The sequence below is a fragment of the Neopsephotus bourkii genome, unplaced genomic scaffold (assembly GCF_033783945.1).
Source record: "Neopsephotus bourkii isolate Nb327-2 ecotype Australia unplaced genomic scaffold, CSIRO-AGI_Nbou_v1 NB_1515, whole genome shotgun sequence".
In the NCBI taxonomy this organism is placed as follows: Eukaryota; Metazoa; Chordata; class Aves; order Psittaciformes; family Psittacidae; genus Neopsephotus; species Neopsephotus bourkii.
Genome location: NW_026901991.1, coordinates 14,729 through 42,271, shown reverse-complemented (window position 1 = coordinate 42,271; position 27,543 = coordinate 14,729). Strand labels below are relative to the sequence as shown.

At 50.5% G+C, this 27,543-nt stretch overlaps 2 protein-coding genes across 3 annotated transcripts in view; one reads left to right on the top strand and one right to left on the bottom strand.

Moving 5' to 3' along the window:
* LOC133221188 (E3 ubiquitin-protein ligase ZNRF1-like) overlaps nucleotides 1-16,768 on the top strand; it is a 33,945-nt gene extending 17,177 nt beyond the window's left edge. Inside the window, exons 2-5 of one of the 2 annotated variants that reach the window (XM_061369897.1) lie at nucleotides 14,749-14,844; nucleotides 15,365-15,470; nucleotides 15,576-15,666; nucleotides 16,301-16,768. In XM_061369897.1, coding sequence (XP_061225881.1) covers nucleotides 14,749-14,844; nucleotides 15,365-15,470; nucleotides 15,576-15,633 — 260 coding nt within the window. In that variant the 3' untranslated portion in view covers nucleotides 15,634-15,666; nucleotides 16,301-16,768. Of the gene's footprint in view, nucleotides 1-14,748; nucleotides 14,845-15,364; nucleotides 15,471-15,575; nucleotides 15,667-16,052 lie in introns of both variants that reach the window. The other variant, XM_061369896.1, reaches the window with a different exon arrangement.
* A 4,181-nt stretch (nucleotides 16,769-20,949) lies between these two features.
* On the bottom strand, nucleotides 20,950-26,142 carry LOC133221187 (CMP-N-acetylneuraminate-beta-galactosamide-alpha-2,3-sialyltransferase 2-like). Its single transcript, XM_061369895.1, is given in 6 exon segments — nucleotides 20,950-23,208; nucleotides 23,531-23,650; nucleotides 23,807-23,852; nucleotides 24,033-24,212; nucleotides 24,590-24,783; nucleotides 24,894-26,142. Coding segments are annotated over 6 exon segments (1,047 nt in total). The 5' UTR covers nucleotides 25,227-26,142; the 3' UTR covers nucleotides 20,950-23,034.
* Between the last annotated feature and the right edge of the window lie 1,401 nt (nucleotides 26,143-27,543).

The window sequence follows — 27,543 nt, the reverse complement described above, 5'->3', positions numbered from 1 at the left end:
ACCCAAGCTTTTCGTCAGATCTCTAACAATTTTTGACACAAAATGTGTTCCTCTGTCCGAGTCGATTACTTCAGGTACTCCATATCGAGGTATAATGTGTTCAAGTAGAACTTTAGTGACTTGGTTAGCGGTTGCCCTGGAGGTAGGAAAAGCCTCAACGTAATGTGTTAAATGATCCACCATTACTAATAAGTATCTGTAACGCCCTACCTTAGGTAGTTCAGCAAAATCTACTTGTATGTGTGAGAAAGGTCTGTACGCTGGGGAACGTCCTCCAAGAGATCTTTGTCTCATGTTGTTTCGATTAACCTTTTGACAGGTCTCGCAGGCTGTCGTGACTGTCTTTGCTATATTATATACGCCTATACAGGCAAACTGTTGATTGAAATGATCAACTAACGCTTGAGTTCCCCAGTGTGTTTTACTGTGTATTTTTTTAAATATTTCAAGTGCTATGCCCTTCGGCAAGACTTCTCTCCCATCTGGCAATATGTATTTCCCATCTTGTTTCTTAGCTCCCATTTGTTCTAGTTTTTCCTCTTCTGTAGACTCAAAACTCAAATTCTTACTAACAGGTACTTGTTGCATAGTCAAAATCATACTATAATTGCCTGCCACTCGTTTTGCTTCTGTATCCGCTGCATTATTTCCCCTAACTTGATAACTTGTACCTCGCTGGTGTCCCTTTATATGTACTACTGCTATTTTATTTGGCATTTTCAATGCCCCCAGAACTCGCCGAATTAATTCCGGGTGTATCAGTTCTTTTCCCTGTGAGTTAACAAATCCTCTTTCCTCCCATATTTTTCCAAAAGTGTGTACTACTCCGAACGCATAACGTGAGTCTGTATATATCGTTCCATCTTTTCCCTTCAGTGACACTAATGCTTTCCACAATGCATACAGCTCACAGGCTTGAGCCGACCAGCTGGCACTCAGGGGGCCTGATTCTATTGTCTTAAATTCTCCTTCTTCCAATTTAATGATGGCATATCCGGACAATCGTTTACCTTCCACTATTCGTGATGACCCATCTATAAATAATACTTCTCCACATTGTAGTTCTTCTTCTTCTAAATCTGGCCTAATGCGTGTTTGTTGTTCAATTGTTTGAAAACAATTGTGCAATAGTTCATTACCTTCTCCTGGGTACAAAAACTCAGCGGGGTTAACCGCTCCAATAGTTTTCAAAGATAGCTTAGGGGATTCTATAAGTATTCCCTCATACTTTAATAACCGGCTATCTGTAAGCCATTTTTCTGCTTTTTGTTGTAACACTCCCCTGATGTTATGGGGCGCATATAAGATAACTTCTCCATTAAAGGTAATGCGATTCGTTTCCTCAAGTAACAAGGCAGCAGCTACAATGATTTGTAAACAACTCGGCCAACCCCTGCTCACAGGGTCTAACAGCTTTGATAGGTATGCCACTGGTTTCTTTTGTCCGGCCCATTCCTGAGTTAATACTCCGAATGCTGTTCCTTCATGTATGTTAACAAATAAATGGAATGGCCGCTTTAAATCTGGTAGGCTTAAAACCGGTGCTTGACTTAGCTCTCCTTTTAGACTGGCAAACTGCTCTTGATCCTGAGGGGTCCACTTGGGTATCTTGTCTTTAGACAGTTGTTCATATAAGAATTTAACTTTAAAGCTGTAGTTCTCTATCCATTGCCTACAATATCCAAATAGCCCTAATGCCTGCCGAATTTGCCTCTTAGTGACAGGCATAGGTAATTCCAGAATTCCTTTAATACGTTCTGGGTCTAATATCTTCTGGCCGTTAAACAGATAATGTCCCAGATATTTCACTTTTTCCTCCACAAATTGTAACTTTTCTTGTGATACCCGTAGTCCCTTTTGTGCAAGAAAGTTTAGGAGTTGAATGGTTTCTTTTCTTACATTCTCCTTATTGTTCCCCGCTATGAGCAGATCATCTACATACTGTAACAGCACATTCCCCGTCTGTACCTGATATTCTATTAAGAGTTCTTCCAGGGCCTGTCCAAACAGATTAGGGGATTCAGTGAACCCTTGGGGAAGCACGGTCCATCTCAATTGCTGTCTACGGCCTGTCTCTATGTCTTCCCATTCAAAGGCAAAATAATCACGGCATTCTTCTGCCAGTGGACAGGCCCAAAAGGCATCCTTCAAATCAACCACACTATACCATGAGTTATGGGGTCCTAGCTTGCTTAACAATGTGTATGGATTTGCTACTACAGGGAATCGGGTGATAGTTCTCTTGTTTATTTCTCTCAAATCATGTACAAGCCGATATTTCCCATTTGGTTTCTTTACAGGCAAAATGGGGGTGTTAAAGGGTGACATACAAGGCTCTAAGATTCCTTGTGCTAACAATCGATCAATTTCTGGCTTTAATCCTCTCCGTCCTTCTAGGGATATGGGATATTGCCTTACCCTCACAGGTATGTGGGGTTCGGAAATTTGGATTTTAATCGGTGGAATTTCTAGTCTACTAATTGTGTTCGGAGAGTACCAGACATCGGGGTTAATTTGTTTTTGATCATCCACGGTCAAAGGATAAGCAGACACTGTTATTTCTTGATTTTTCACTATAATTTCTAATTGCAATTCAACAATTAAATCTCGTCCTAACAGATTAAATTCTGCTTCAGGGACGAGCAAGAGTTCACCCATTCCAAATTTATTTTCAGTTTCGAATTCCACATTTTTGATTTTACTTACTTTAAAGGGTTCTCCTTTTGCCCCAATTACTTGTACTTTTTCAGGGGAAATTTTACATCCTTCAGGTAGTTGCTTAATGGTTGATTTCTCAGCCCCAGTGTCTACTAAAAAGGTGAACTCTTGTTTATGGGGACCTATTTTTAGTTTTATCAAGGGCTCATGATGACTCCTGTTCCCCAAGATATAGAGCCCCTGACTTTCCTATTCCGTTTTCAATATTTCCTCATCCCTGATCCTTTCTCTGCAGTTCTTCTTTATATGTCCCTTCTTTCCACAGTAAAAACAATATCTCTGTTCCTTTTCTACTACTACGTTTCCTTGTTCCGTCCTAACAAATCTGTGCTTACCAGTTCGCCCTTTGCGATCCTCTCTGACCGCTGCTACCATCATTTTTACTTGTCGCTTGCTGCTCTCTTCTTCCCGCCTTACGTAGACTTTCTGAGCTTCCCTCAATAATTCATCCAACCCTCTATTCTGCCAGTCTTCTAACTTTTCAATTTTCTTTCTGATATCTTCCCATGATTTTGCCACAAACTGAGTTTTGAGGAGCGCTTGCCCTAAAGGGTCGTCTGGATTTACCCCAGAGTACAGTTGAAGGGCTTTCCTCAGTCGTTCCAACCACTCAGTAGGGCTTTCGTCTTTCCTTTGCATTTCATTAAATGCTTTATTGATATTTTGGCCACGGGGTACTGCTTCTCTAATTCCCTGAATTACTATAGTTCTCAGGTCCTGCATATGAGTTCTATGCACCGGATCCTGGTTATCCCAATTAGGTCTTTGGAGTGGCCATTTAATATCTGCTTGAGGTCCCTGGGCATGTTGAGCATCCCACAGCCTCATTCCTGCTCGTCTAATCATATCTCTTTCCTCGGTAGTAAATAATTGACCAAGGATAGATTGCATCTCATCCCAAGTATAAAGGTTTGGTCCCAAAAATTGATCTAATCTTTCTGCCACTCCGAGTGGGTCTTCAATTAAGTTTCCCATCTCTGTTTTTTTAAAGTCCCGTAGGTCAGCCGAGTTTAAGGGTACGGAAATATATCCGATCACAGGTTGAGGTCCCCCCATAGGCATTTCCCTTAGGGGGTACATCTGAGCTGCCCCTTTTTGACTTCTAGTTATGCGTCTAGGAGGAGGGGGAGACCCCTGTTCCGACTCTGGTGGGGGAGTGGGCGCTCTGGGGACCTCTGGAGGGGCTGCGGGAACAGGAGGAGGAATGTAAGGAGGCGGGATCAGAAGGGTTTCGTCTAACTCTTCCTTCTTTTTCTTTTGTTTAGTCTTTATTTCATTCAGCGGATAAAGTCTAGCTCCTGGTCTTTCTAGCCACACTTCCGCATACTGACTCTCCTCCGGGTTAAGGGGTTTTTTATTATTAACCCAGAGGTTTAATTGCTGTCTTACCCAATCTTCTTCTGACCCATAGACTGGCCAAAAGACATTTTTAGAAATCTTCTTCCCTCCCCATATCTTAGTACAATATTCTATCATTTTCTGTTTATCTTTCCCTAGGGTTCCAGGGAAATATCTCCAATTGTCTAAGATATATGCCAGAGGGGTATTCTTAGGTACAGTGGGTACCCTTCCCATGGGAGTCGAAGGCTTGCTGCCCTTCGCCCCCATCTTCTGGAATATCCACAAACACACACTCACTCACTCCTCTTGTTCCTGGCCCAGTCCCTCGCGGGAGATGGGAAACGCAGTACTTAAGAGTCCACACTCGCTTGGTTCAGTATATCGAACCTCTCACTCGTTATATTCCAGGAAACCCAATCCCGCCCGAACGGCAAACCCGCGAGCAAATTCGCAATATACTTACGCGTCCTGCGTCTTCGTCCGGACTCCCGTGCACAGAATTTTTATGGGATTTTACCGGTTTCTTCTTTGCTCATTATTCTAGAATTTAGGTTCGTCGGTAAGGTTGGGGTAAGCTGTTGGTCGCGGGGCCGCGAAATGTCGCGGGGCGCCTCCCCGGAGGACCAAAGCCCACCGTTCCTGATCCGAGTCACGGCACCAGAAATTGTTATAAATTGAGACCACAACGGATCATAATCCAATTAAAATTTTATTAATTATAGCAAGTAGAATATGAGCAAAACAGCGCTGGACGACAGGGGAGTCTGCGCTCCGCCAACTGCCGCGCTGAGCAGTTCAAACAGCCCCCTTTTATACATCTTTTTATGCTTGCAGAAGCATTACACAGCATTTTTTATGTTCTGCAGAAGCGATATCTGGTCCGGCCCAGACACGGACAGGATCGACAGACCGAGAGCTCCCCCTCGACTCTGTGGGCGGTGGTGCTCGGTCGCTCCCAGTCGGTGTAAGCGATTGCGGTTATCTCATCTTGTGCAGGCTATGTCTGGTGGTTGTTTGCAGAAGCAATTTCATATCTTTTATTGCCTAACTTTTACATCGAGCTTAACATAAGTCTTAATAAACAATATCCCTAGTTCTGAGTTTCTTACATGGCCCCATTGCAAGAAAACATCACCAGCTAGCTGCATTTCTCAGAGGCAGATAGAGCATCACTTCCATGGTGGGTGATGATCTCAGAAGATGATACTGTCTTGGGTTCAGCAGTAGCAGTCATTTTTCTCCTTCTTAGTAGCTGGTGCAGTGCTGTGGTTTTGACTTTCAGCTGGGAACAGACTGATAACACTGATGGTTTTAGTTGCTGCTCAAATGTTTAATTTGACCAAGGACTTTCTGAGTCTCGTGCTCTGCCAGGGAGAAGAGGAAGCAGAGACAGGACACCTGACCCAAACTGACCAAAGAGGTATTCCATACCACAGCACGTCATGCCCAGGATGTAGAACTGGGGGCAGTTAACCGGAAGGGCTAGATCACTGCTCAGTCAGGCCGGGTATCAACAGGTGGTGTTGTATTCTCTTCCCTTGTTATTTCCTTTATCATTACTATTATTGGTGGCAGCAGCAGTGATTTGTGTTATACCTTAGTTACTAAACTGTTCTTATCTCAACCCGTGGGAGTTGCTTTCTTTCTGATTCTTCTCTCCATCCCTCCAGGAGACAGGGGGAGAAAAAGGGAGGGAGTGAGCGAGTGGGCTGTGTGGGTTACTGACTGCACTTAAACCATGACAGTTCTTTTTGGTGCCCAGCATGGGGCACAAAGGGTTGAGATAATGACAGATCTGATGACAGCGTCTAATCGTATTTGTGATAAGCATTCACTGTTTCAGATTAACAGACACTCCTCACAATGCTGATTTATTGGCTCTCAAAGTTGTTGTTCCTGATCTCACAGTTTCAGTATATCGTACCTTACTTCCATCTGGTATTTGCTGTGTTAGTGTTTATCTGGTGGGGGGGCTTGGGCTAAGGTTCTTATCTCATAGTACTTTATGGCAATGACTTGTAATACAATAGAATCATTGATCATGAAACTGATCTGGCTTATGTTCCCAGTGTGGTCACCACCTTTATACTTTGGGAGGTATATAATAGAAGTGCTTAGCAATTACACATATTCTTTCTCCTTCTTGGGTGTTAAACCTGTGAAGGAGGCATTCCCTTACCCTCCCAGTCCCCCACCACCCCCAGACCATTTACAGCATCATTTGAGAGTTTTGAAGGTTTTGAATGGCCTTAAAATACCCTTGAGACCTGTTTGCTGATTGTGATGGGGATCACCGAGTTGGCACACATACAGAGTGTGTTTTGCCCATGACCATTTATTCTGGTCCAGAGAGTTAAGCAGAGTCAGGTTTGGGCCTTGCCTGGGGTTAGATGACGATATGGGAGGACCAAGAGATTTTCCCCAAGGCTGGACAGTCATGAGTGGCAGGGTGTATGGGACAGTAAGGGCAAGTATCTAGGTCAGTGGGCCCCTCCAGTGCTTTGGAAGTGTTGGAGATGGAAGGCAGCTGTATGGAGTCCCGAACAACAAGTTGCAGAAGCTGCTGAAGGTGAGGGTGAATTATTTTTGGCCCGGTGGGCCCATGACACTTCAGGCCATCAGGGCAGAGATGCAACATAGAGATGGGCCCGTGATCGAGGGGTGGACTTAACAATGGGCACTATTGCCCAGGTTATTCATGAGTGTGAAACGTGCTGCCATTAAACAAGCCAAACGGTTAAAACCTCTTTGGTATGGAGGACGATGGCTGAAGTATAAATATGGGGAGGCCTGGCAGATTGACTATATCACACTGCCACCAACCCGCCAAGGTAAGCGCCATGTGCTTACCATGGTGGAAGCAACCACCGGATGGCTGGAAACGTACGCTGTGCCCCACGCCACTGCCCGGAACACTATCCTGGGCCTTGAGAAACACATTTTGTGGCGACACGGCACCCCAGAGAGAATTGAGTCAGACAACGGGACTCATTTCCGGAATAACCTTATAGACACTTGGGCCAAAGAGCATGGCATTGAGTGGGTATATCACATCCCCTACCATGCACCAGCCTCTGGGAAAATCGAAAGGTACAATGGGCTGTTAAAAACTACACTGAGCAATGGGTGGGGGAACTTTCAAGCATTGGGATACACACTTACCAAAGGCCACCTGGTTGGTCAACACCAGAGGATCTGCCAACAGAGCTGGCCCAGCCCAATCAGAACTTCTACATATTGTAGAGGGGGACAAAGTTCCTGTGGTGCATATGAAGAATTTGCTAGGGAAGACAGTCTGGGTTATTCCTGCTTCAAGTAAAGGCAAACCCACTCATGGGATTGCTTTTGCTCAGGGACCTGGATACACTTGGTGGGTAATGCGGGATGATGGGGAAATCCGATGTGTACCTCAAGGGGATTTAATTTTAGGGGAAAACAGCCAATGAACTTAATTGTATGTTGTTGCCTGCTGTGTAATACTTTAATAGCCCATCAACCAGATGTCTTCAGGCCACCAGCGACTAGCCAAAGAGGTATTCCATACTACAGCACGTCATGCCAATATATAATCTGGGGACAGTTACCTGGAAGGACTAGATCACTGCTGGGGTCGGGCTGGGTATTGGTTGGTGGGTGGTGACCAGTTGTATTCTCTTCCTTTGTTATTTCCCTTATCATTACTATTATTGGTGGCAGCAGTAGTGATTTGTGTTATACCTTAGTTACTAAACTGTTCTTATCTCAACCCATGGGCGTTGCATTCTTTCAGTTCTCCTCCGAATACCTCTGGGAGCAGGGGGAGGAGAAGGGGGGGGAGTGAGCCAGCGGCTGTGTGGCTCTTAGTTACTGGCTGGGTTTAAACCACGACAGTTCTTTGTGGCACCAAACGTGGGGCCCAAAGTGTTGAGGTAATGAAAGATCTGACCAGAGTGTGTCTAATCATATTTGTGATAAGCATTCATTGTTTCAGATTAATAGTCGCTTGTCACTATGCTGATTTATCGGTTCTCAAATTTGTTGCTCTTGATCTTGGAGTTTCTGTATGTTGTACCTTACTTACAGCCAGTATTTGCTGTGTTAGTGTTTATTGGCTGGTGGGGGCTAGTCTAAAGTTCTTGTTTCACTGTACTTTATGGTAATGACATGTAATACAATAGACTCACTGATCAGGAGACTGGACTGACTTGCCCTCCCAGTGTGGTCATCACCTCTACGCTTAGGGAGGTATATAATGGAAGTGTTTAGCAATTACACATATTTTGTTTCCTCCTCGGGTGGTCAATGTATGAAGGAGAAATTCCCTTACACCCCCAGATCCCCTACCAGAGTATTTCCAGCATCATTTGAGAGTTTTTAAAATTTTGAATGGCCTTTGAATAACTTTGAGACCTGCCTACTGATTGTGATGATCATTCCATGAAAGCTGTGGCTTCAGTCTCTGGTGAGCAGTTTCCCAGGTGGAGTGGAAGAGCTGATTTTACTCCACCTCCTGTGATAAAGAAGAATAATCCCTTTCAACATGACTTAAGCGCCCAATCCTGTGATGACTATTAGAGGGGCCCTGCCTCCGGCCAGGTGGAGGTAGGGGACAGTTGGATTTACTGGACTGTGTGGATCAGATGGCCTGGCACATCAGTCCCACAGAAGTATAAGGCTCTAGTAGATACCTTTGCACAGTGTACCCTGATGCCATCAAGCTGTCAAGGGGTGGAACCCATCTATATTTCTGGAGTGAAAGGAGGATCCCAAGAGTTGACTGTACTGGAGGCTGAAATCAGCCTGACTGGGAGAGAATGGCAAAAGCACCCTATTGTGACTGGCCCAGAGGCTCCATGCATCCTTGGCATAGACTACCTCAAGAGAGGGTACTTCAAAGACCCAAAAGGGTACCGATGGGCTTTTGGTATTGCTGCTTTGGAGACTGAAGAAATTGAGCAGCTGTCCACCTTGCCTGGTCTCTCAGAGGATCCTTCTGTTGTGGGGCTGCTGAAAGTCGAAGAACAACAAGTGCCAATTGCGACCACAACAGTGCACCGGCGGCAATATCACACCAACCGAGACTCCCTTATTCCTATCCATCAGCTGATCCGTAGACTGGAGAGTCAGGGAGTGATCAGCAGGACCCGCTCGCCCTTTAATAGCCCCATATGGCCAGTGCGAAAGTCTAACGGAGAGTGGAGACTAACAATAGACTATTGTGGACTGAATGAAGTCACACCACCCTTGAGTGCTGCCGTACCAGACGTGCTAGAACTTCAGTATGAACTGGAGTCAAAGGCAGCCAAGTGGTATGCCACGATTGATATTGCCAATGCGTTTTTCTCAATTCCTTTGGCAACAGAGTGCAGGCCACAGTTTGCTTTTACTTGGAGGGGTGTCCAGTTCACTTGGAACCGACTGCCCCAGGGCTGGAAACATAGCCCTACCATCTGCCATGGACTGATCCAGACCGCACTGGAACAGGGGCAAGCCCCAGAACACCTGCAATACATTGATGACATTATTGTGTGGGGCGATACAGCAGAAGCCTTAGAGAAAGGGAGGAAAATAATCCAAATCCTGCTGAAAGCCGGCTTTACCATAAAATGAAGTAAGGTCAAGGGACCTGCACAGGAGATTCAGTTTCTGGGAATAAAATGGCAAGATGGACGTAGATAGATCCCCACAGATGTGATCAACAAGATAACAGCAATGTCTCCACCAACTAATAAGGAAGAAACACAAGCTTTCTTGGGTGCAGTGGGGTTCTGGAGAATTCACACCCCAAATTACAGTTCGATTGTAAGCCTTCACTCTCATGTGACCCAGTAGAAGAATGATTTCAAATGGGGCCCTTAGCAACAACAAGCCTTTGAACAAATTAAACAACTGACAGTTCATGCAGTGGCCCTTTGACCAGTCCAGATTGGCCCCGATATGAAAAATGTACTCTGTGCTTCAGCTGGGGTCACTTTAGAAAAATGCGGAGTGAATTTATTTTCCAGGAAATGTCAGGTCTGAATATCTTGGCTCTACAGGTTTCCTTCACTTGGCTGGTGAGGAAGACAACTCTTCCATGATCCGTCTTGGGGTTGTGCTGGAGCTCATGAGGGGTAAAGGAAGGGGAGGACTCAGAATCCCTTCACTTCACCCAACCCCACATACTTCTCTGCTTCAGATTGACCAACTGGACCCATAGTTGGGGTCTTTCAGTCTTTCTGCCCTTTTCGATCACTAGCATATTATTTTAAAGGTGATCTGTCTCTTCCAGCTTCCACCTGATGCCAGTTCAGCTGGTGAGGTCAGGGAAGCTGCAGAAGAAGTTGGGATGCTCTGGGTTTGCTCAGGAAGGAGGAGACACCAAGACTCTACCTGCATGCTTGGACCAAATATTCCCTGTGTTCTTGTGCTCAGGCACATCCTGACCTGGTGTAAGCTAGCTCCCTTGGCCAGGGGCCCAGGATGCCCTCTGGACGCATGAAAATGTGCTGTGCAGCTGAAGTGGACATCAGGCAGCCTGGGGCTTATCCCTGAGTCCCCTGTTGATCAGGTTGTCCCATGGGGTGGTGGCATGGAGGGAGGGACCCGTGCTGAGGTAGGCATATTCTGGGGATGCTGCTATATGCAGGACTTCTGGTTTATCCCACTGTGGTAGTGCAGTCCTGGGCAACTGGCTATGACTTTGGTGAGTGCTACTCTGTATGTGGTGGGTTGGTTGTGCCTGGGTTGCTGCTTCCCCCTGCCTTCAGGGTACATCATCCCTCACCAGCATTTTCTTCCCATTGCTGGAGGCACACCAAGCTAGCAGAGGGTTTGGTGATTAAATGTGGACATGTCATGTACCTTTTCCTGTGGTCAGGGATGTGTTTGCAGTTCCCATGGATACCATCCTGCCCATCCCCAAGGGGAGCAGCCACTTCAACTTGCAGGATGTAGTGTGTTTGACCATGTTGTAGTGCTTAGTGGCTTCTCTAATATTCACAGGTTGTTGTGGGCATTACTTGTAGACACAAGTGATGGGAATTTCCTGTCCCAGCTGTGTTTGAAATGTTTACAGGTGGGTTGGAAAGGTGTCTTGACCCTACCACCACCACCAAAGCTCTGGCAGCCTGTGTGACAGTGCTTTTGCCACTGTGAGAATTAACTGCAGGGCTTTTTCAACTTGCATAGGACCTGCTGGAGGTTTTCAGAGGTTCCCAGCTCTGCTTCACCCAGCTCTCTAAAATTAACTATGTAACCTTCCTAAAAGTATTCAGAGGGTAGTAGCCCTTGGAGAGCACCAGTGCTGCTTGCTCTCAGCTTCTAGACCAAGCCGTCAGAGAGATGACATTACCTGCTAACCTGTCTCTCAAAGCCCTGGGAAGCTCTTGGCTTTCTCAAAGTCTTGTGCAGGATATGAGTCCAGGTCTGGATCTGAACCTGCCTTTCTGGGCCAGCCTGTTTCCCCTCTTCTTCCTGACTCGCTCCTGGTGAGTGCTGGTGCCTGCCTGCACATCTCTGTGACATGTGGTGACATTGCCAGCTTCACGTTTAACATGCTGCAGGCAGGAGCGTCATCAGCTGCCCAGGGTACCTTGGGAAGGAGGAAGGATCCATGGCCTTTCCCTGGAGCATCCCTAAGCCTCCCCATGGATGTGGGAGGCCCAGGTGAGGAGAAGTAGCTGGGCCCTTCGTCTTTTTTTTTTTTTTCCCATGCCTGTGGGAGGAGGGTGAGAAGGGCTTGAAGATGAGGGAGAGAGCGGAATTTTCTATGAGCAGCTGTCAAAATGTAATCTCCTTCATTGCTTGGACTGGGATCTTAGGCAGGATAAATTAACAGGGATTTTGGGGAATGTGGAAAATCACATAGCCTGGAGGAGGGCTGGCCATGGGGGGAGTAGCCCTTTCATCTGCAGGACCAGCTCTGGGCCCCAGCGCCTGCCTGAGCCACAGAGGGATGCTCTGTGGTGCTGGGCTCCATTGTTGGGTGTCCCCTCGCCTCACTGGGTTTTCCATCCACAACATTCCCCCAAAGTCACCCAGAGAAGGGGTGAAGGAGCTAAACCCCCTTCCCTGCCTCCCCTTTCCCAGGCTCCAGTGCCTGCCATGGAGGGGGATGCAGGCAGTTACTTTTGCAATGCCAAGAATTTGTGCTGACAGCTGGAGTGCAGGGTGCCCCCTGCCCCAGGGGCCTTTCCATGCTGGCTCCTCACTCCTACTTGGACCCAGGAATTTATGGAATTGTATTTTCACCCCACTGCTCTGTCCTGTGAAATGGAGAGCCAGGGAAGTGTGTGCACTTGGCTCAGCCCCTAGACCCATGCAGCAGTTGGCATCTGTGCCTGGAGCAGATCACACATGTGCTGGGGTTTGAGCCTGGGCCCCTCCATCTGCACAATGTCCCCACATCCTTGTCACAGGGGCGTGGTGGCACTGGGGGTCCCTATTCCCCTGCCAGCTGCTCTGGGAGCGCTGAGGAGCGTGATAGGTGTTCATGCCAGCCATTTATAACTGTGCTTAAAGCTACCCCAGCTAGCAAAGAGGCCTGGAGACATGGCAACAGAGCTCACCAGAACCTGTAAAGGGCCCTGCACTTTCCCTGGCTCCTGCTGCTTCATGCCCTGGGCTGGGTGGTCTCATCCTTTGCCCTGGTTGCACATCTCACTGGATCCCCTTGAATGATGCTGAAGCTGGTAGATCTGGTGCAGCTATTTAAAATAACACGTTGGCACAGAAAAGGGGAGGGACACACACAGAGATAATGAGGTCTTCCCTTGTGGTGCATGGGGGATGGTACCTCACCTCTGCAAGTGCCTTATCCTGACACCAAGCTGGCAGCTGGAACACCTTTCCCAAAGGGAGCCCTTTGCAGCCACTCTGTGCCAGGGGCTTGCCCCTGGAAACCAGTCCCCAGAGCTTCCCTGGTGCTGGGAGACCATCCTCCTTCAACCAGGATGGATTCAGCTGTAGACAGGCAGGCTGCCAGGGGAGCTGAGTGACAGGAAAGGTGTCTCACAAGGGGAGGCTAATTGGGTCTTGCAGGAGGCAGGCTGGGAGGCTATCTGAGCCTGCTCTATAAATACACCAGGTGGATAAACACTTGGGAGAAAGAAAAATAACACCTGACTATTTCAGCTAATGGGCACTGCTGCCACAAGGTATAAATCAGTCAGGAGTAAAATTAGGCTGGAGAGAAGGCAGGTTGGGGTTGCTGCCTATGAGGCTCCAGCTGCTGGTGTTGCCCTTTCATCTAGGCCTTGGTGCAAACAAGGCTGGACTTACATCAGAAACCCTGTAGCAGGGATGTGTCCCTGCAGTGACACCCTACCAGAGGGTCTCCCTGTTTTAGCAGGTCCCTTTAGAGCCAGTCCCCTGCTATCCATGATGCTCATCCTTGCTGTTCCCTCCCTGGGAATAACTACCCTCCAGAGGGGCAGGAGTTGGCATCCCTGTCCTAGGAGCTGGGAAGTAACTGCTCTCTCATTAGAAGCAATGATAAATACAGATTATCTTGGCTGTTTGCATGGCAGAGGTCTGACCTACCTACCCTTAAAGCCACCCACACTCTCCTTTCCAAGAAGCAAAAAATATGCACTTGTCATGTCCATGTGGTAGTAAACAAGAACCTGATTCATCCTTAGATAATTTGTGTACATTCCTTTCCTGAGTAGCCTTTGCATATATATGAAGAAAGCTCTTAAGCAGCACTGCAGTCAAATGTGATCTGCTTTTAGAAGTCAGGTCCTTAAGTTACCCTCTCTGCAGGCAGGGAGTTGATAGATATTCTGGTGCAAACCCATGGTGGCATGCATGTGTTTAGCTGTGGCAGCTTGACCCCACTGCACTGGGAAGTGATAAACTGTGTGGCCTTGAGTTAGCCACAGTGGGACAAGAGTCCTGGGTGGGTGACCTGCAGGTCTGGGTGGGGTTTTGCTCCCTAAGAGTTTGGGGTTTAGTAAGCCTGGGTTTGGGGCAGCCTGGCTTGGTGGTGCTGAGGATGATGCCATGGCAGTTTGTATGGCTTGAGCTTGTGGTGCCACTGGTGGGATACCCTGACACCAGATGGGCTCCATCCTCATGCCCAAGTAAGGATGCAGAGCAGATCTGGCCAGCTTCATCCAAGAATCTGAGTTGCCAGGCAGTGCCAAGATCAAGCTGGGACACCAGCCTGCAGGGTCCCCTGCTCCTGGAGCTGGTGGCTGGCATTGGAGGGCTAAGCACCCACCTCTCTCCTGCCAAAAGGTGGAGAAAGCAGCAATGTGGGCTCATGGCTGTGGCCTGCCAGTCCTCTGCTGCAGGCCTACAGCAAACTCTCCTTCCTTGCAGCTTTCCTGGCTTGCTGTGGCAGCAGAGACATCACCATCCAGGCACAGAGATGTGCCCCTGCCCTTACCAGCTTCAGGTGCTGTGTGCCCCTGGCTGCTGCTTGCCCTTTAAGGCCTGGCAGCAGCTGGTGACCACGTGTGCTCTTGCCTTGTCATGCTCCCCGTGCCCTCTGCGCAGCAGGCATGGGGATGACCCACACACTGGCTCAGGCAGCTATCCCCTCTCAGGTGGCTCTCCCCCATGCTGGCACTGCTGGCAGCCAGCACAGGATGAGCAGGTGCCCAGTGGGCACTGCAGGGGGTCTGTGCCACCATGCAGGCAGCAGGTGAGGAGCTGCCTGTTGCTGGGATGTGGGATAGACTCTTCTGTTTCCCTCACTAAGGGCTCTTTCCGCTCTCCCTCCAGGTTTCAAGTGCCCCATTTGCTCCAAACTAGTGGCTTCTGATGAGATGGAAATGCACTTTATCATGTGTCTGAGCAAACCTCCCCTCTCCTACAATGGTAAGAGCCAGGTTCTGCAAGGGACACAGTGTCCTGCTGGCTTGGGATGGCTCCAGGCAGGCTGGAGACGCTGCAGGCTGCATGAGCAGGCGGTTTGGATGGGCTTGCTGAAGGGCTGTGCTCCAGTGGGATGGTGCAGCTCACAGTCCTTGCACAGCCCTGCCGCTTACACCTTTGGGACCCTCTGGGGGACAGCCCCCTCCCTGTGTTGCAGTGTGCTGTGCCAGAGGGATCTGTCCTGTCTGGGTGTCCTGCCTGGGGTAGGGGACATGTGTCCTCCTGGGTTGCCCCTCAGAAGGGTCATTGCTTTCCTCCCCTCACTAGCAGTGAAGCTTACTGGGCTTAGCACTGCTCCTGCATCTCCCATCCTCTTGATGCTCACGCCCTACTCAGTGGTGCCTTTTTGGAAGCCAGCCCCATCCCAGCTGCCTCCACAGAGGTGACCGTGGGCTTCCCTCCATCCCAGGAATGGGAATACCTCCACAGTGGACCACATCTCACCGTTGCCTTCTCCTCCCAGATGATGTGCTGACCAAGGACTCTGGTGAGTGTGTGATCTGCCTGGAGGAGCTGCTGCAGGGGGATATGATAGCCAGGCTGCCCTGCCTCTGCATCTATCACAAAACGTACTGCACAGGGACCAGGGGATACAGCCAGATGGGTGGCAGGGGGACAGCCGGGGACATCCTGAGGCTCAGCAGCATGGTGGTGACATGCTTTCCTCTCTGTAGCTGTATAGACTCATGGTTTGAAGTGAACAGATCTTGCCCGGAGCATCCTTCCAATTGACCTACTGGGCATGCTTGCTGATTTCTCTCTAAGGTGAGCCTGCAGTGGGCTGGGCAAATGAGATTTTCCTGTGCTGGGTTTAAATCCTGGGCTGGGAGGGTGGAATGGGCTGGCTGTGGCTCCTAGAATCATAGAATTAACTAGGTTGGAAAATAACTTTAAGATCATCAAGTTGAACCATTACCCCAGGACTGCCAAGACCACTGATAAACCATATCACTGCAGGCTTCATCTATGTGTTTTTTTAACACTTCCAGGGGCGGTGATTCCACCACTGCCCTGGGCAGCCTGTTTCAATGCCTCAGCACCATCTTAGTGAAGAAATTGTTCCTAATATCCAATCTAAACCTCCCCTAGTACAGCTTGAGGCTGTTACCTCTTGTCCTGCTCCTCACCTGGGATCATCTCTGCCTTTTCAGGGCACCTTGTTATACCTGCTGTACCTCCTCTCCCCATCCCCCCTGCCCCTCCTGGAGTTTTGGGCTAACTTTAATTCCTCGAGAAGACAGAAATAAAACTCAGAAACTTGAACCCACTTGGGACAACAGTGATTTTTTTAAATTGTTTATTATTATAATTATATTTTAATTTGGTTTGTTGGATTTTATTGTATTTTTGCCCTTTTTCTGTTTTATTATTATTATTATTTAAACAATTTAAAATAAAGAACCATCCAGGAGAAGACAAGTGTGAGACCACTGGAGTGACCCACTCTCCCCTCCACAGTTGCTGGTCACCAGGAGAGCTTTTCCTGCCAAGGAGGCCCCAAGGACACCTTCGGCCAAAGCCCTGCCATGATGTTTGGCTTTTCACCCCAAAACAAAAGGGGGAACTGTTGGGAGAAAACAGCTGGCCAAACAGAACATGTGGCACTCCTCATCAGCAACTCCCACCTGGACCTGCCCATGGGCTCTGCTCAGTGGTTTTGCACTGACTCAACAGAAATTTTCTCCTCTTTCTTGTCTCCCCTTTGGAGATCTCCACCCCAGGCCCAGCAGCTGGAGATGGGGGACTCTGCCCCATGCTGGGAACGGGGACACTGCTTCCCTCTGCTGAGCCACAGGGGTCTGTCTATCAAGTGTTTACAATGAGTAACAAAAAAAAAAAAGAAAAAAAATGGCAAAAAAAAGAAAAAGCCCACCAACCACAACTGAAGCTTCTTTCCGGCCCCAGTGATGTTTACAGACTGGTCACTCTTTAACTCAGCTATAACCACTCAGAGACTGGAGAGCCACAGCCTCCCACTGCCCGTCTGCCACCCCTTGCTGGGCTCCTCTTGCCAAAACTCCTTCCTTGCCAAAACTTCCATGCCATCTCCTTGAAGTCGAACCCTTTTGAGGAGGGGATGGGGAAGGTCCCAAATGGCCTCTCCCTGGCCACCCTGGCCATGGCAGTGGCTTTGCCAGAGGTGCCAAGATGGAGTCAGTTCCTGACAGTGATCCCCCAGCCCATCCCCAGGCATGGTGGGTATGTTTTTGCTGGTGAGGCCTACCCTGCTGGTGGCTGTGCCCCTGTGGGAAACCTTTCTGAATTTATATATTAAAAACTAGGGGAAAAAACCCAAAACCTTCAAAGAGTTCAGAGCTTGGGGGGGGGGGGGAGGGGGGCTTCCTTCAGTAGTCAAGGTATTTTGATATGGTATTAAAACAATGTTCAATAAAATAGTCACTGTTATTTTATTTCAGTGGCTTTCTTGGTGAAGCAGCAGGTGCTGGTGCCCCTTTCTTCATAGCTACCTTGGCATGGGGATGGCCAACACAGCTTGGAAAGCTCTCAACCCCACATTTCTGGGGAAGGGGCTAAAGTGGGACCCCACCAATTCCCCCACCCTGAGGGTATGCACTGCTTGGGGCAGGGAAACCCTGGGGATGGGTTGGGGTGTCCTGCCCCCCCAAAAGACATCACAGTGCATGGAGGCTGCAGGTGCAAAGGAGTTTATTGAGGGTCTCTGACCCACAGGGGTGGGGATGGGGGATTTGGGGGAACACAAGGGGTGCCAGCCTGGTGCTGGTGCCACCCTCAAGAGTACCTTGCTGGGGCTTATGAGGTTGTGGGGGTCCAGTGCATCCTTGATGCTGTGCAGGGTATCCAGCCCTTCTTGCCCCAACTCCTCCAAGCAGCAACACTCACCCAGCCCCATGCTGTGCTCCCTGGTGCAGGTCTCCCCCGACTGCCAACACTCATCCACATCCATGGGACACCCCCCAGTAACCAGTCGTAGCCTCTGGGCACCCTCACCCTGGTGACACCAAGGTTCCCCAATCCCTGGCCCTGGGCATGAATCCTTTGCTTCAGGAAACACCTGGTTCCCCATCCCAGATAGTGGACACCATCACTCACCCCAGAGCCATGCTGTGGCCCTCCAGCACTTTCCTTCATGCTGGAACACTCCTGGCTCCCCATCCCTTGTCCCTGAGCACCTGTGCCCACTATGGAACCCAGCCCTAGGCACTCTGTCACCAGGGCCACCCCAGCCTCATCCCACACTGGTGCTGTGCCTACCCATCTTCTGCTGCTTGGCCAGGCTGTGCCAGGAGCTGTGGAGCTCCAGGAACAGCATGGGGACCACCGGCAGCTTCATGCTGTTGAAATAGCTGCAGGCACTCACCATCACCTCATCCAGGAACTCTGTCTAAAAGGAGTGTCGTGATTTAACCCCAACCAGACAGCTTTCACTCACTCCCCCCTTCTTGTCCTCCCCCTACTCCTGGAGGGATGGAGAGGAGAATCGAAAAGAATGCAACTCCCACGGGTTAAGAACAGTTTAGTAACTAAGGTATAACACAAATCACTGCTGCTGCCACCAATAATAGTAATGATAAAGGAAATAACAAGGGAAGAGAATACAACACCCCATCACCAGGTGACCGATAACTTGCCCCCCCAGCCCGACCAAGCACCAACCGATACCTCCTCCAACCCTGCAGTCCCCTAGCCCTTCCGGGTCCCTCTCCGTTCCCCCCTGGGCATGATGTGCTGTGGTATGGAATACCTCTTTGGTCAGTTTGGGTCAGGTGTCCTGTCTCTGCTTCCTCCCGGCTTCCCTCCTCCCTGGCAGAGCATGAGACTCACAAAGTCCTTGGCCAAACCAAAACATCATTTTTATCAGCTCTGTTCCCAGCTGAAAGCCAAAACACAGCACTGCACCAGCTACCAAGAAGGACAAAAAATGACTGCTGCTGCTGAACCCAGGACAGTCAGGTACATGTGAGGCCTACACTTTGCTTTGCTTGCACAAGGCCTCCAAGGATCCCTGGCCTTGCTCTTGGAGCCATTCTGCAACAACAAAGCACTGCTTTGCAGGTATGACAAGCTACGCCACTAGAGAAGCGACCTGAGTCACATTTGGGGGAAGGAGCACACATGCACTGTGACTGCAGCTGGTTCCAGACTAGTGGCAGGCAGCTAGATGATGTTGACACTTCCAGCATCTTCAGCATGGGTCAGGGAAACCCCTTTTTGGTCCTCATCAACTCCTTGCTGCTGCTCCTGAGACAAAGTCTTTTCTGTCCCTTTCTGCTCTGTCCTACCTGTGTATGAGTGATGGCTCTTGCATACACAGCTGTGTTGCAGGACCCCTGAACTCTGTGGGAGAAGGGCTCCCTGTTCTTGGACAGGCACCTAGGGCAGGTCTCCTGAGAGGAGACTGCCATCTGCACCAGTACTTCCCTTCTCCACTCTTACTTCTGGTTATCAGGTGCACCAATACGTGTCCAAAGCCCCTTCATGCTTTCATCAATCTCCAGAGATTTTAAGGGGCTCGGAGGACTTCTGAAGTGTGCTGCTGCTGAAATTTTAAGAACTGAAGTTTGAACCTGTGAAAACACTTTCCTAGTGCCTTACACTTGCGAATGTTGTGCAGTGGATATAGCTGAGGTGGGACAGAGCAAGGAACAACTTCAGTAGTGTGGTTCCCCATCCACTTCAGCCATCTCCCTCTCCTTTTGCAGTATTGTGGCAGGCAGACACCCACAGATCATCTCTAGCAGCTTGGCAATGCTTTTTTACTCCTTTGAGATCTGGGGATGTAGAAACTTTGCACCAGGTGGTTGCATTTGAGAGGAGCCGTGGCTTCACCTCTGCCAGTTTTGGATTCAAAGGGGTTTGGGAGAGACAAAGCTGTTCTGATGGCTAAACCCCATGATGTAGGATGTGAACAGTTGTTTCCAAGCACACAAGTCAGAGTGAGTTTACTCCTCTCCACTGAGACCACGCTGTTATATAGACTGCATTTATTTCATGCTTTATTTCATTTCATGTTTTGGTTGGCCTAAATGTTGCTGGTTTTGTATGTTATTAAAAAGGCATTTTAACTACTCCCAAAGTGAGTGATTTGTTGCACAGGAGCTTCATGTGTCCTTCAGGATCCAATCCCCTGGTCATCTGGATGGGATCCTGCTGGGACACTGGGCCTGTTACAGGGTCCAGCCTTTGGTGGTGGGAGCTAGGAGCTGGGACCTCTTTTTTAGCATCCAGAGAGGGTCAGGAGAGCTGTATCAGACATGGATGCAGGGTCTAGGCAAGCCGTGGCATCACCTAATGGTGGGCTCTGGTCAGAGCAGTGGTGTCGGGGCTCTGCTGCTGGGCACCCAGGCCAGCTCCTGCTCTGCTGCATGGGTGCAAATCACAACTGGTGGCTGATGTCCAGCCCAGTAGTAGCAGCCCTAGCAGGGAGAAGAGAGGAGAGCAGGACATACTCCCAGACCCACTGACCCTCCTGCTCCCTTTCCCTCACATCCTGAAGTGGAAGGTGTCCCTGCCCATGACAGGGGGCTGGAACTGGATGAGCTTTAAGGTGCCTTCCAATCCAAACCAAACCATTTTATGATTGAAATGTAGTGTGTCTTGAACTAAAATACATTTCTAAATTGGTGTCTTGCCTCCTCTTGAGGGATCTGTTGGAGGTGTCATTGCAGGTTGCTTCTAGCTGCTCTGGTTGGTGTTTGTGGGCTGGTGCATCCTCAGTCCCACTGTCCACCTCTAGCCCATTACCCTGGTAAAAGCAAAGCAATGTGGTGGCCTGGAGAGAGCACAGGGTGCTCTGTAAATGTGACAGTCCTCACAAAGCTGTTCTGTCTTCTTGCCTTTAGAGACAGTCCTCACAAAGCTGTTCTGTCTTCTTGCCTTTAGAGGATGGAGTGTCTGGAAAGGAAAGCAACAGAGGGAAGAAAACCCACTTCAGTGTTTCAGATTTTGAGGACTCCCGGATCTTAAAGGTTTTTCCAACCTAGTTGATTCTATGATTCTATGTTAGCAGGCAGGGCTACTAGAAGGAAAACACAGAGAAGTTCTGATGCATGGTTTTTTATTGTTTGGGTGTTTTTTTTAAAGTTGTTTTAAGACAGTTGTGTGCAGAAATCTCCATGTACACAGAAGCTACAGGTGAAGGCAACTGCCTGCTCCCAGCCCTAGCTCAGAGCACTGGTGTCTCTCACGCTCCCGGTGGGGTGGGAGGTGATGGGTGCTCCATCAGGCACCATGTGATGAAGACAAAGCCTTGGCCCTTCTTCCCTGCCCATAGCCTCTGCCTGACATCTCCTCTATGTACAGTATAGTGGTGTTCATCACGACAGCTTCCTGCTGGCTGTGCACCATCCTCCTCCTGCACCTGGTTAGTGGCTGCTCTGCCAGAAAAACAGAAGACTCAAGTCCTATTGGGACAGCTTACATAACAATAACTGTTTAAAAAGGGGGAAGGGGAAGGAAATCACCCCCCCAAAATTCTGTCAGGATAGCAAGGAGCCACAGGCACACCAGACACCATCACTGTGCTGCCAGTGGGTTTGGTACCCAGCACCTCTGCTCACCCTGTGATTGGCCTGCCTGGCCCTGGTCAGACTCATCAAGCTGGATTTGGCCTCTCCAGCCAAATGGTGACCTGGATGTGTCCGTGTCCCCCTGCAGCACTTCCCAGCTGAGAGCCAGCCGTGCTTGAGGAGGGAAGTGGGTCTGACTGCTAGATAAATCAGCCAAGTCCCCTCTGCTGGTACAGGAGTGGGCACAGCCTGGTGCAGCCAACAGGAGATGGTCAAGGCATTCATTGTTGCTTGTGGTTTTGTGGGTTTTAGTTTTCTTCCACTAAAAAAAAAGGGGAAACCAACCCAGGAAGGTGGAGACCTGGGCTTGCTGCAATCTGCCTCTGTGTCCCAGGGTGGGGTTTGAGGCTGGCCGCAGCAGTTGCAAGTCATGCAGCTCATGCTGGGGTGGCACTGCTTCCACCAAAACCCACCATGAAACTCAGAGGTTTAAAGCCCTGTGCACAGAAAAGATGAACTTCGCCAGCCCAGGGGATGCTCAGTGCCTGCTCCAGGTGACCCAAACCCTTGTGTTTCACAACTGCAGAAAGAAACCTCAGAAAAAAAAGAAAACCCTGAAAAATGACCAAACCAAAGCAGAGAAACAGGTAAGAGGCTGCTGCAGGAAAGCCCCATACAAAAGGGTAAAAAAATATCTCCAAGCCCAAAAAAAACCCATGGTGATTGTTCCCCAAACTATTGCAACTAGGGCTCTGGTCCTGCAGCCCCTGTCCCATTCCTGGCACCCTGGTGCTTGTGCCACCACTGTGCCAAAGCACCCAGCATTGTCACCGACCATGTACGCTGAGGGTCCCTCTCTGGGAGACTTTTTCCATGGTTTCCTTTCTCTTGGTCTTTCCAGCATCTCCTAATAAAAAACAACAACAAAAAAACAGCCCATCTGCCTGTTTGACCCAAATAATGTGGTTTTGATTCCATTTCTGGGGAGGCACTTCCCTTCTCCATCTCCCTGGGTAGAGGAGTAGGGATGCCCAGCCCCAAAGCTGGGATTCCTCTCCATCTCTCAGCCTGGCCATGCCAGCAGCCACCAGCCCACAGCAGAGCATCAGTGATGGTGAGCTTCCTACGGCCACCAGCTCCCCATGATGGGTCTATGTGATGAAGCTACACCAGGATGTACTTCTATATTGGGAAGGAGCCTTCCCCAGGGAAGTGATGGCAGCAGCTGCCCCAGGTGGGTAAAAAAGCCCATATCAAAATAAAGGAAGAAAGAAGCAGCTGGTTCCACTGGCGAAGCTGCTCAGCCACCAGGTCTCCCTCAGCCCAGATGTGATGCTCGTGTTCCCTAAAGTCACCCGGCTTTGGTGGTTGGGGTAGAGGGTTCTTGTTTTAAAAAGAGCAGCATTTGCTTTGACTGTAAAGAGATGCGAGCTGGCCACCGCTTCCATCAGTCACTGATTGTGTTTACAAATCCTTTTTATCCAGGTTTCTTAATAATAATAATTAAAAAAAACAAAAAGTCTCCTTTAGCTCTGAACCTGACTGGCTGCTGGAGGCACCCAGCATGGCTGGGCTGGCTCCCTTGGTGGCACAGGGCTGTGGTGCCCAGCTGGTGCCCTGGGGAGATCCAAGAACTGGGGCAGGCTCAGTTCCCCCGGTACAACTCAATCTTGCTGGTTTTGGCCAGCATGTCAATGATGTGTGCCTCGAAGTCGGCGTCATGCACTCCCGTCTTCCTGAACTCCCCGGCGTAGCGGTTGTTTTCCCAGTAGTGGTGCCAGTTGCCCCGGCTGTCGGCGCCAAACCCGAAGACGTTCACCTGCATCAGTGAGGAGGGGGGTAAGCCAGCCCTACTCCCACAACAGGCTGGGGACCCCCCTTGGTTGAGCATCTGCTACCCTGCTGGGATTTCACACCATACATTCCTCTGGCCTTTGCACTACTCAAGGGTGCCCATCACCATTGTCAGGCAGGTTGCCCATCCAGTTGTCAGGCAACTGGAGCAAGTGAAACTGCTGTGGTTGGTCCCAAAGAAGCTACCTTCCTCCTTAACCCCACAAGGTTCAGGGTCCCAGCAACTACAGCCTGTGCCAGCCAGGACCCAGCAGCCCAGAGGAGGACCCCAAGGAGCTATCACCCACCTCATCACAGACATGGAGGGCAAAGAAGAGCACCAGCATGCCAGTAGAGGGGTAGTGCCCATGGTGTTCTGTCCAGCGATCGTGGATGTACTTGAAGAAGGCAGGGTTGTAGATCTGCACCTGGGAGAACACACTGGGGTTAGTGCTATAGCCATCCACACTCCTTTCAGCATTAGCACCCCAAGAAGTAGCACCAAGACTCCAGGAGGTGATGGGGTGACAGGGGCCATGGCCAAACAGGTGCTTATCTCAGCAGTAGGGGTGAGCCTTCCTTACCTTTTCTTTGTCCACCCCCAGAAAAGGCTTCACAGGTGCGTATGTGCTGGGAAGAAAGTGGAGAGGCAGGTGAGCAACCGGGGGTCCCATATCGTCCAATCCCAGGCTCAGCTGCCAGCCATTGGGATGCTCTGGGAAGAAGGAACTGAGGGAGTAACCCAGGGGATATGCCCCTGTGGTAGGTGAGTGACCAGTCCAGTGCTGCTGATGCCAGCCGTGTACTTACAGCCTGATCTGGCCGGTGGAGAGGGCACTGGCAATCCAGAGTAGGTCCAGGGTTTTGAAGGGCACCAGCACAAAGCTGACATTGGCAGGCAGGTTCTTGGCACTCTCGGGGTACATGAAGTGGTGCGTGGTCCGACCACCCACATCACCCTCAAAACCCACTGTAGGGGCCTGGTTCATCCTGGGGAGAGAGTGGGGAAGGTGACACTCCCCTCCCAGACACCCCATCCCTTGCAGATGACACAGGTGTCCCCTGTGACCTGCTGAATGCTGCCAAGGGGCAGTTTCCCAGCCTGCTGATGCTCAGGGTGCTGGGATGAGCTGGTGGTCCCCCAGTTCAGCCCAGGGGAGGTGGCAGGGCTGGACCCATTCCAGCACCCAGCAGAACCCATGATGGGCTTCTTGACTGAGCAGCTGGAGCAGGGACAAGCCCCTGGCACCTCCAGACTTGGAGATGCTTCTGCAGTGACCAATGGGAGCTCAACACCCCCTGGTGTTGCCAGCATCACCCTGTGCCTCCGTGCTGGCTGTGGGGCTGAGTGGGTCCCCTGTCCTTACCGCATGATGAAGTCGTGCCTGTCAATCTCCGGCCCATAACCAGAGCCTCGCAGGTTGCCTGAGTTGCCAACCACAGCACAGCGGCGGCAGTGACGTGGGTCACGGGACCGGTAGGGATCATCGCCTGGCACGATCTGGAAGAGCTTGCTCAGGACCTTGTGTGTGTTGTGGGACTTGAACTACGGCTGCAGCATCTGCAAGGGGTGGAGGAGGGTGGGGTGTCATCAGCCAGTGGAGGACAAAGCTGTGCCCCCCTGTGCCCGAGGTGTGGAAGACCCATGAGGGGGCCCATCCCCTTGCTCACCATCCACCACCTCTGGACATCAGGTGGCAGGTCCATGTTGTCCTTGGTCCACACTGGGGATACGGTGCCATCGTAGCGCCCATCAAACCAGTCAGCAGCCCCAGCCTTGTCGGCTGAGCAGCGGTGGCAGGTGCAGCCCTGGAGATATGGGCTCCCCTTGCTGAGCTGCTGCATGCCAGTGTAGCCAGGCACCAGCTTCACCTGGTGGATGCCACCCAGCCCACCAGGGTCCAGGTAGGTAGTGCTGTGGTGGGGGTAGGTGAAAAGGAGGGACATGATGAAGATGAGCAGGAAGGCAATTGAGAGGAAGCAGAAGCGCAATGAGTACTTCATGGTTGGCAGATGGCTGAGCCAGGGAGGGCACCCACTCTGGCATAGGAACGGGGCATAGGGTGCAGGATGGTGTCAGCTGGCCAGTGAGGCTCCCTGCAGGACACAGAGCTTCAGCTCACTGCAGTGGTGACATGGGGGGGAGATGTGGACCCCCTAACAGCCACCATGCTGGGCTCCTACTTGTCGGGCTGCAGCTTTCCATCCACATGGTCTGGCCGCAGTGAAAGGATGTGCTGCTGGGCATGGAGTCTGGTACGCTTGGCACACCAGCCTCAGCTGCAGCACCATGCCTTGGCGGTGACTCCAGGTCCTGGTCCTGGCTGGCTTTCAGCTGTGACAGTGCTCGTTGTCCCTGGGGTTTAGCTGACCTGCTGGCATGCTGCCCTCCACCACTGACTCAGGAACATGGCCACTACAAGACCGGCCTGGAGTGGGAAGGAAGGGATGGTGATGCACATGACAGAGCTGGAGGATGCACCAAGCAGGAGGGTGCTGAGGGGCTGAACAGTTTGTTAATTCCCTGTTGAGCTTTGCAAAATGCCACCCAACCCATCTCCAAAGGGTGCAAAGCAACCTGTGATGCTCCACACTGACAGCACCGGGGGAGCTCCCAGGCTGTGCCCTCTCTGCCAAATAAAGGCTGAACCATGAACTTGCCTCTGGAGCCGAACAAGTGGCTCCTTTCTCAGGCTCAATCCTCCTCCTCTACCAAGACACAAGCAGCCCCTCCAAAACCCTCTTCACTGGCTGCTGCCACCAACAAGAAACAGCCATGTCACAACCCCATGGGTGCCCCACCAGGGCTACAGCTGGTGGCTGTTGCCCCCCCTCCATGTGGCAGAATCCCTCAGGGAAGGTCACTGTTGAAGGCTTGTGAGCCCGACGGGTAAAAATAGCTGGGGTAGAGGTGCTGGCATCTGCACCTGGGGAGGGGGGTGAGGATCTGGGGGGATCAAAGCCAAACCCTCCTCCTCAGGCAAAAATACCCCGCAAGTAGCTGAAAATCCCCTTTTAAGACAGCTGCTGAGATGGGGTAGGGTCCATCACCCCAAAAAGGAGAGGAAGATGCCAGGGCAAGATCCTCCCATGGCAGCATAATCTCCATAGCTCAGCCCTGGCACAAATTAAGCCAGTGCAGAAGCCAGCAGCACTAATTATGAAATATCAGGCACCAGGCTGCCTCTTTCCTATTAAAAACTATCCTATGGAAGATCATAGAATCATAGAACAGATAGGGTTGGAAAGGACCTTAAGATAGAATCCTAGAATAGTTCGGGTTAGAAAGGACCTTAAGATCATCAAGTTCCAACCCCCTGCCATGGGCAGGGACACCTCACACTAAACCAGGGCACCCAAGGCTCTGTCCAACCTGGCCTTGAACACTGCCAGGGATGGAGCAGTCACAACCTCCCTGGGCACCCATTCCAGTGCCTCACCACCCTCACAGGGAAGAATTCCCTCCTTACACCCCATCTAAACTTCCCCCGTTTCAGTTTTAACCCATTACCCCTTGCCCTATCACTACAGTCCCTAATGAAGAGTGCCTCCCCAGCATCCCTATAGGCCCCCTTCAGATACTGGAAGGCTGCTATGAGGTCTCCACACAGCCTTCTCTTCTCCAGGCTGAACAGCCCCAGCTTTCTCAGCCTGTCTCCATACAGGAGGTGCTCCAGCCCCTGAGCATCCTCGTGGCCTCCTCTGGACTTGTTCCAACAGATCCATGTCCTTTTTATGTTGAGGACACCAGAACTGTACACAATACTCCAAGTGAGGTCTCACGAGAGCAGAATAAAGGGGCAGGATCACCTCCTCCGACCTGCTGGTCACGCTCCTTTTGATGCAGCCCAGGATACGGTTGCTTTCTGGGCTGCAAGCGCACACTGAAGCCGGCTCATGTTCATTTTCTCATCGACCAGCACCCCCAAGTCCTTCTCCGCAGGCTGCTCTGAATCTCTTCTCTGCCCAGCCTGTAGCTGTGTCTGGGATTGCCCCGACCCAGGTGTAGGACCTTGCACTTGGCATGGTTCAACTTCATGAGGTTGGCATCAGCCAGGGACCTCACAAGCGTGTCAAGGTCCCTCTGGATGGCATTCCTTCCCTCCAGCGGATCAACCGAACCACACAGCTTGGTGTCATCGGCAAACTTGCTGAGGGCGCACTCAATCCCACTGTCCATGTCAGCAACAAAGATGTTGAACAAGACCGGTCCCAACACTGATCCCTGAGGGACACCACTCATTACAGGTCTCCAGCCGGACATTGAGCCATTGACCACAACTCTTTGTGTGCAGCCATCCAGCCAGCTCTTTACCCACCG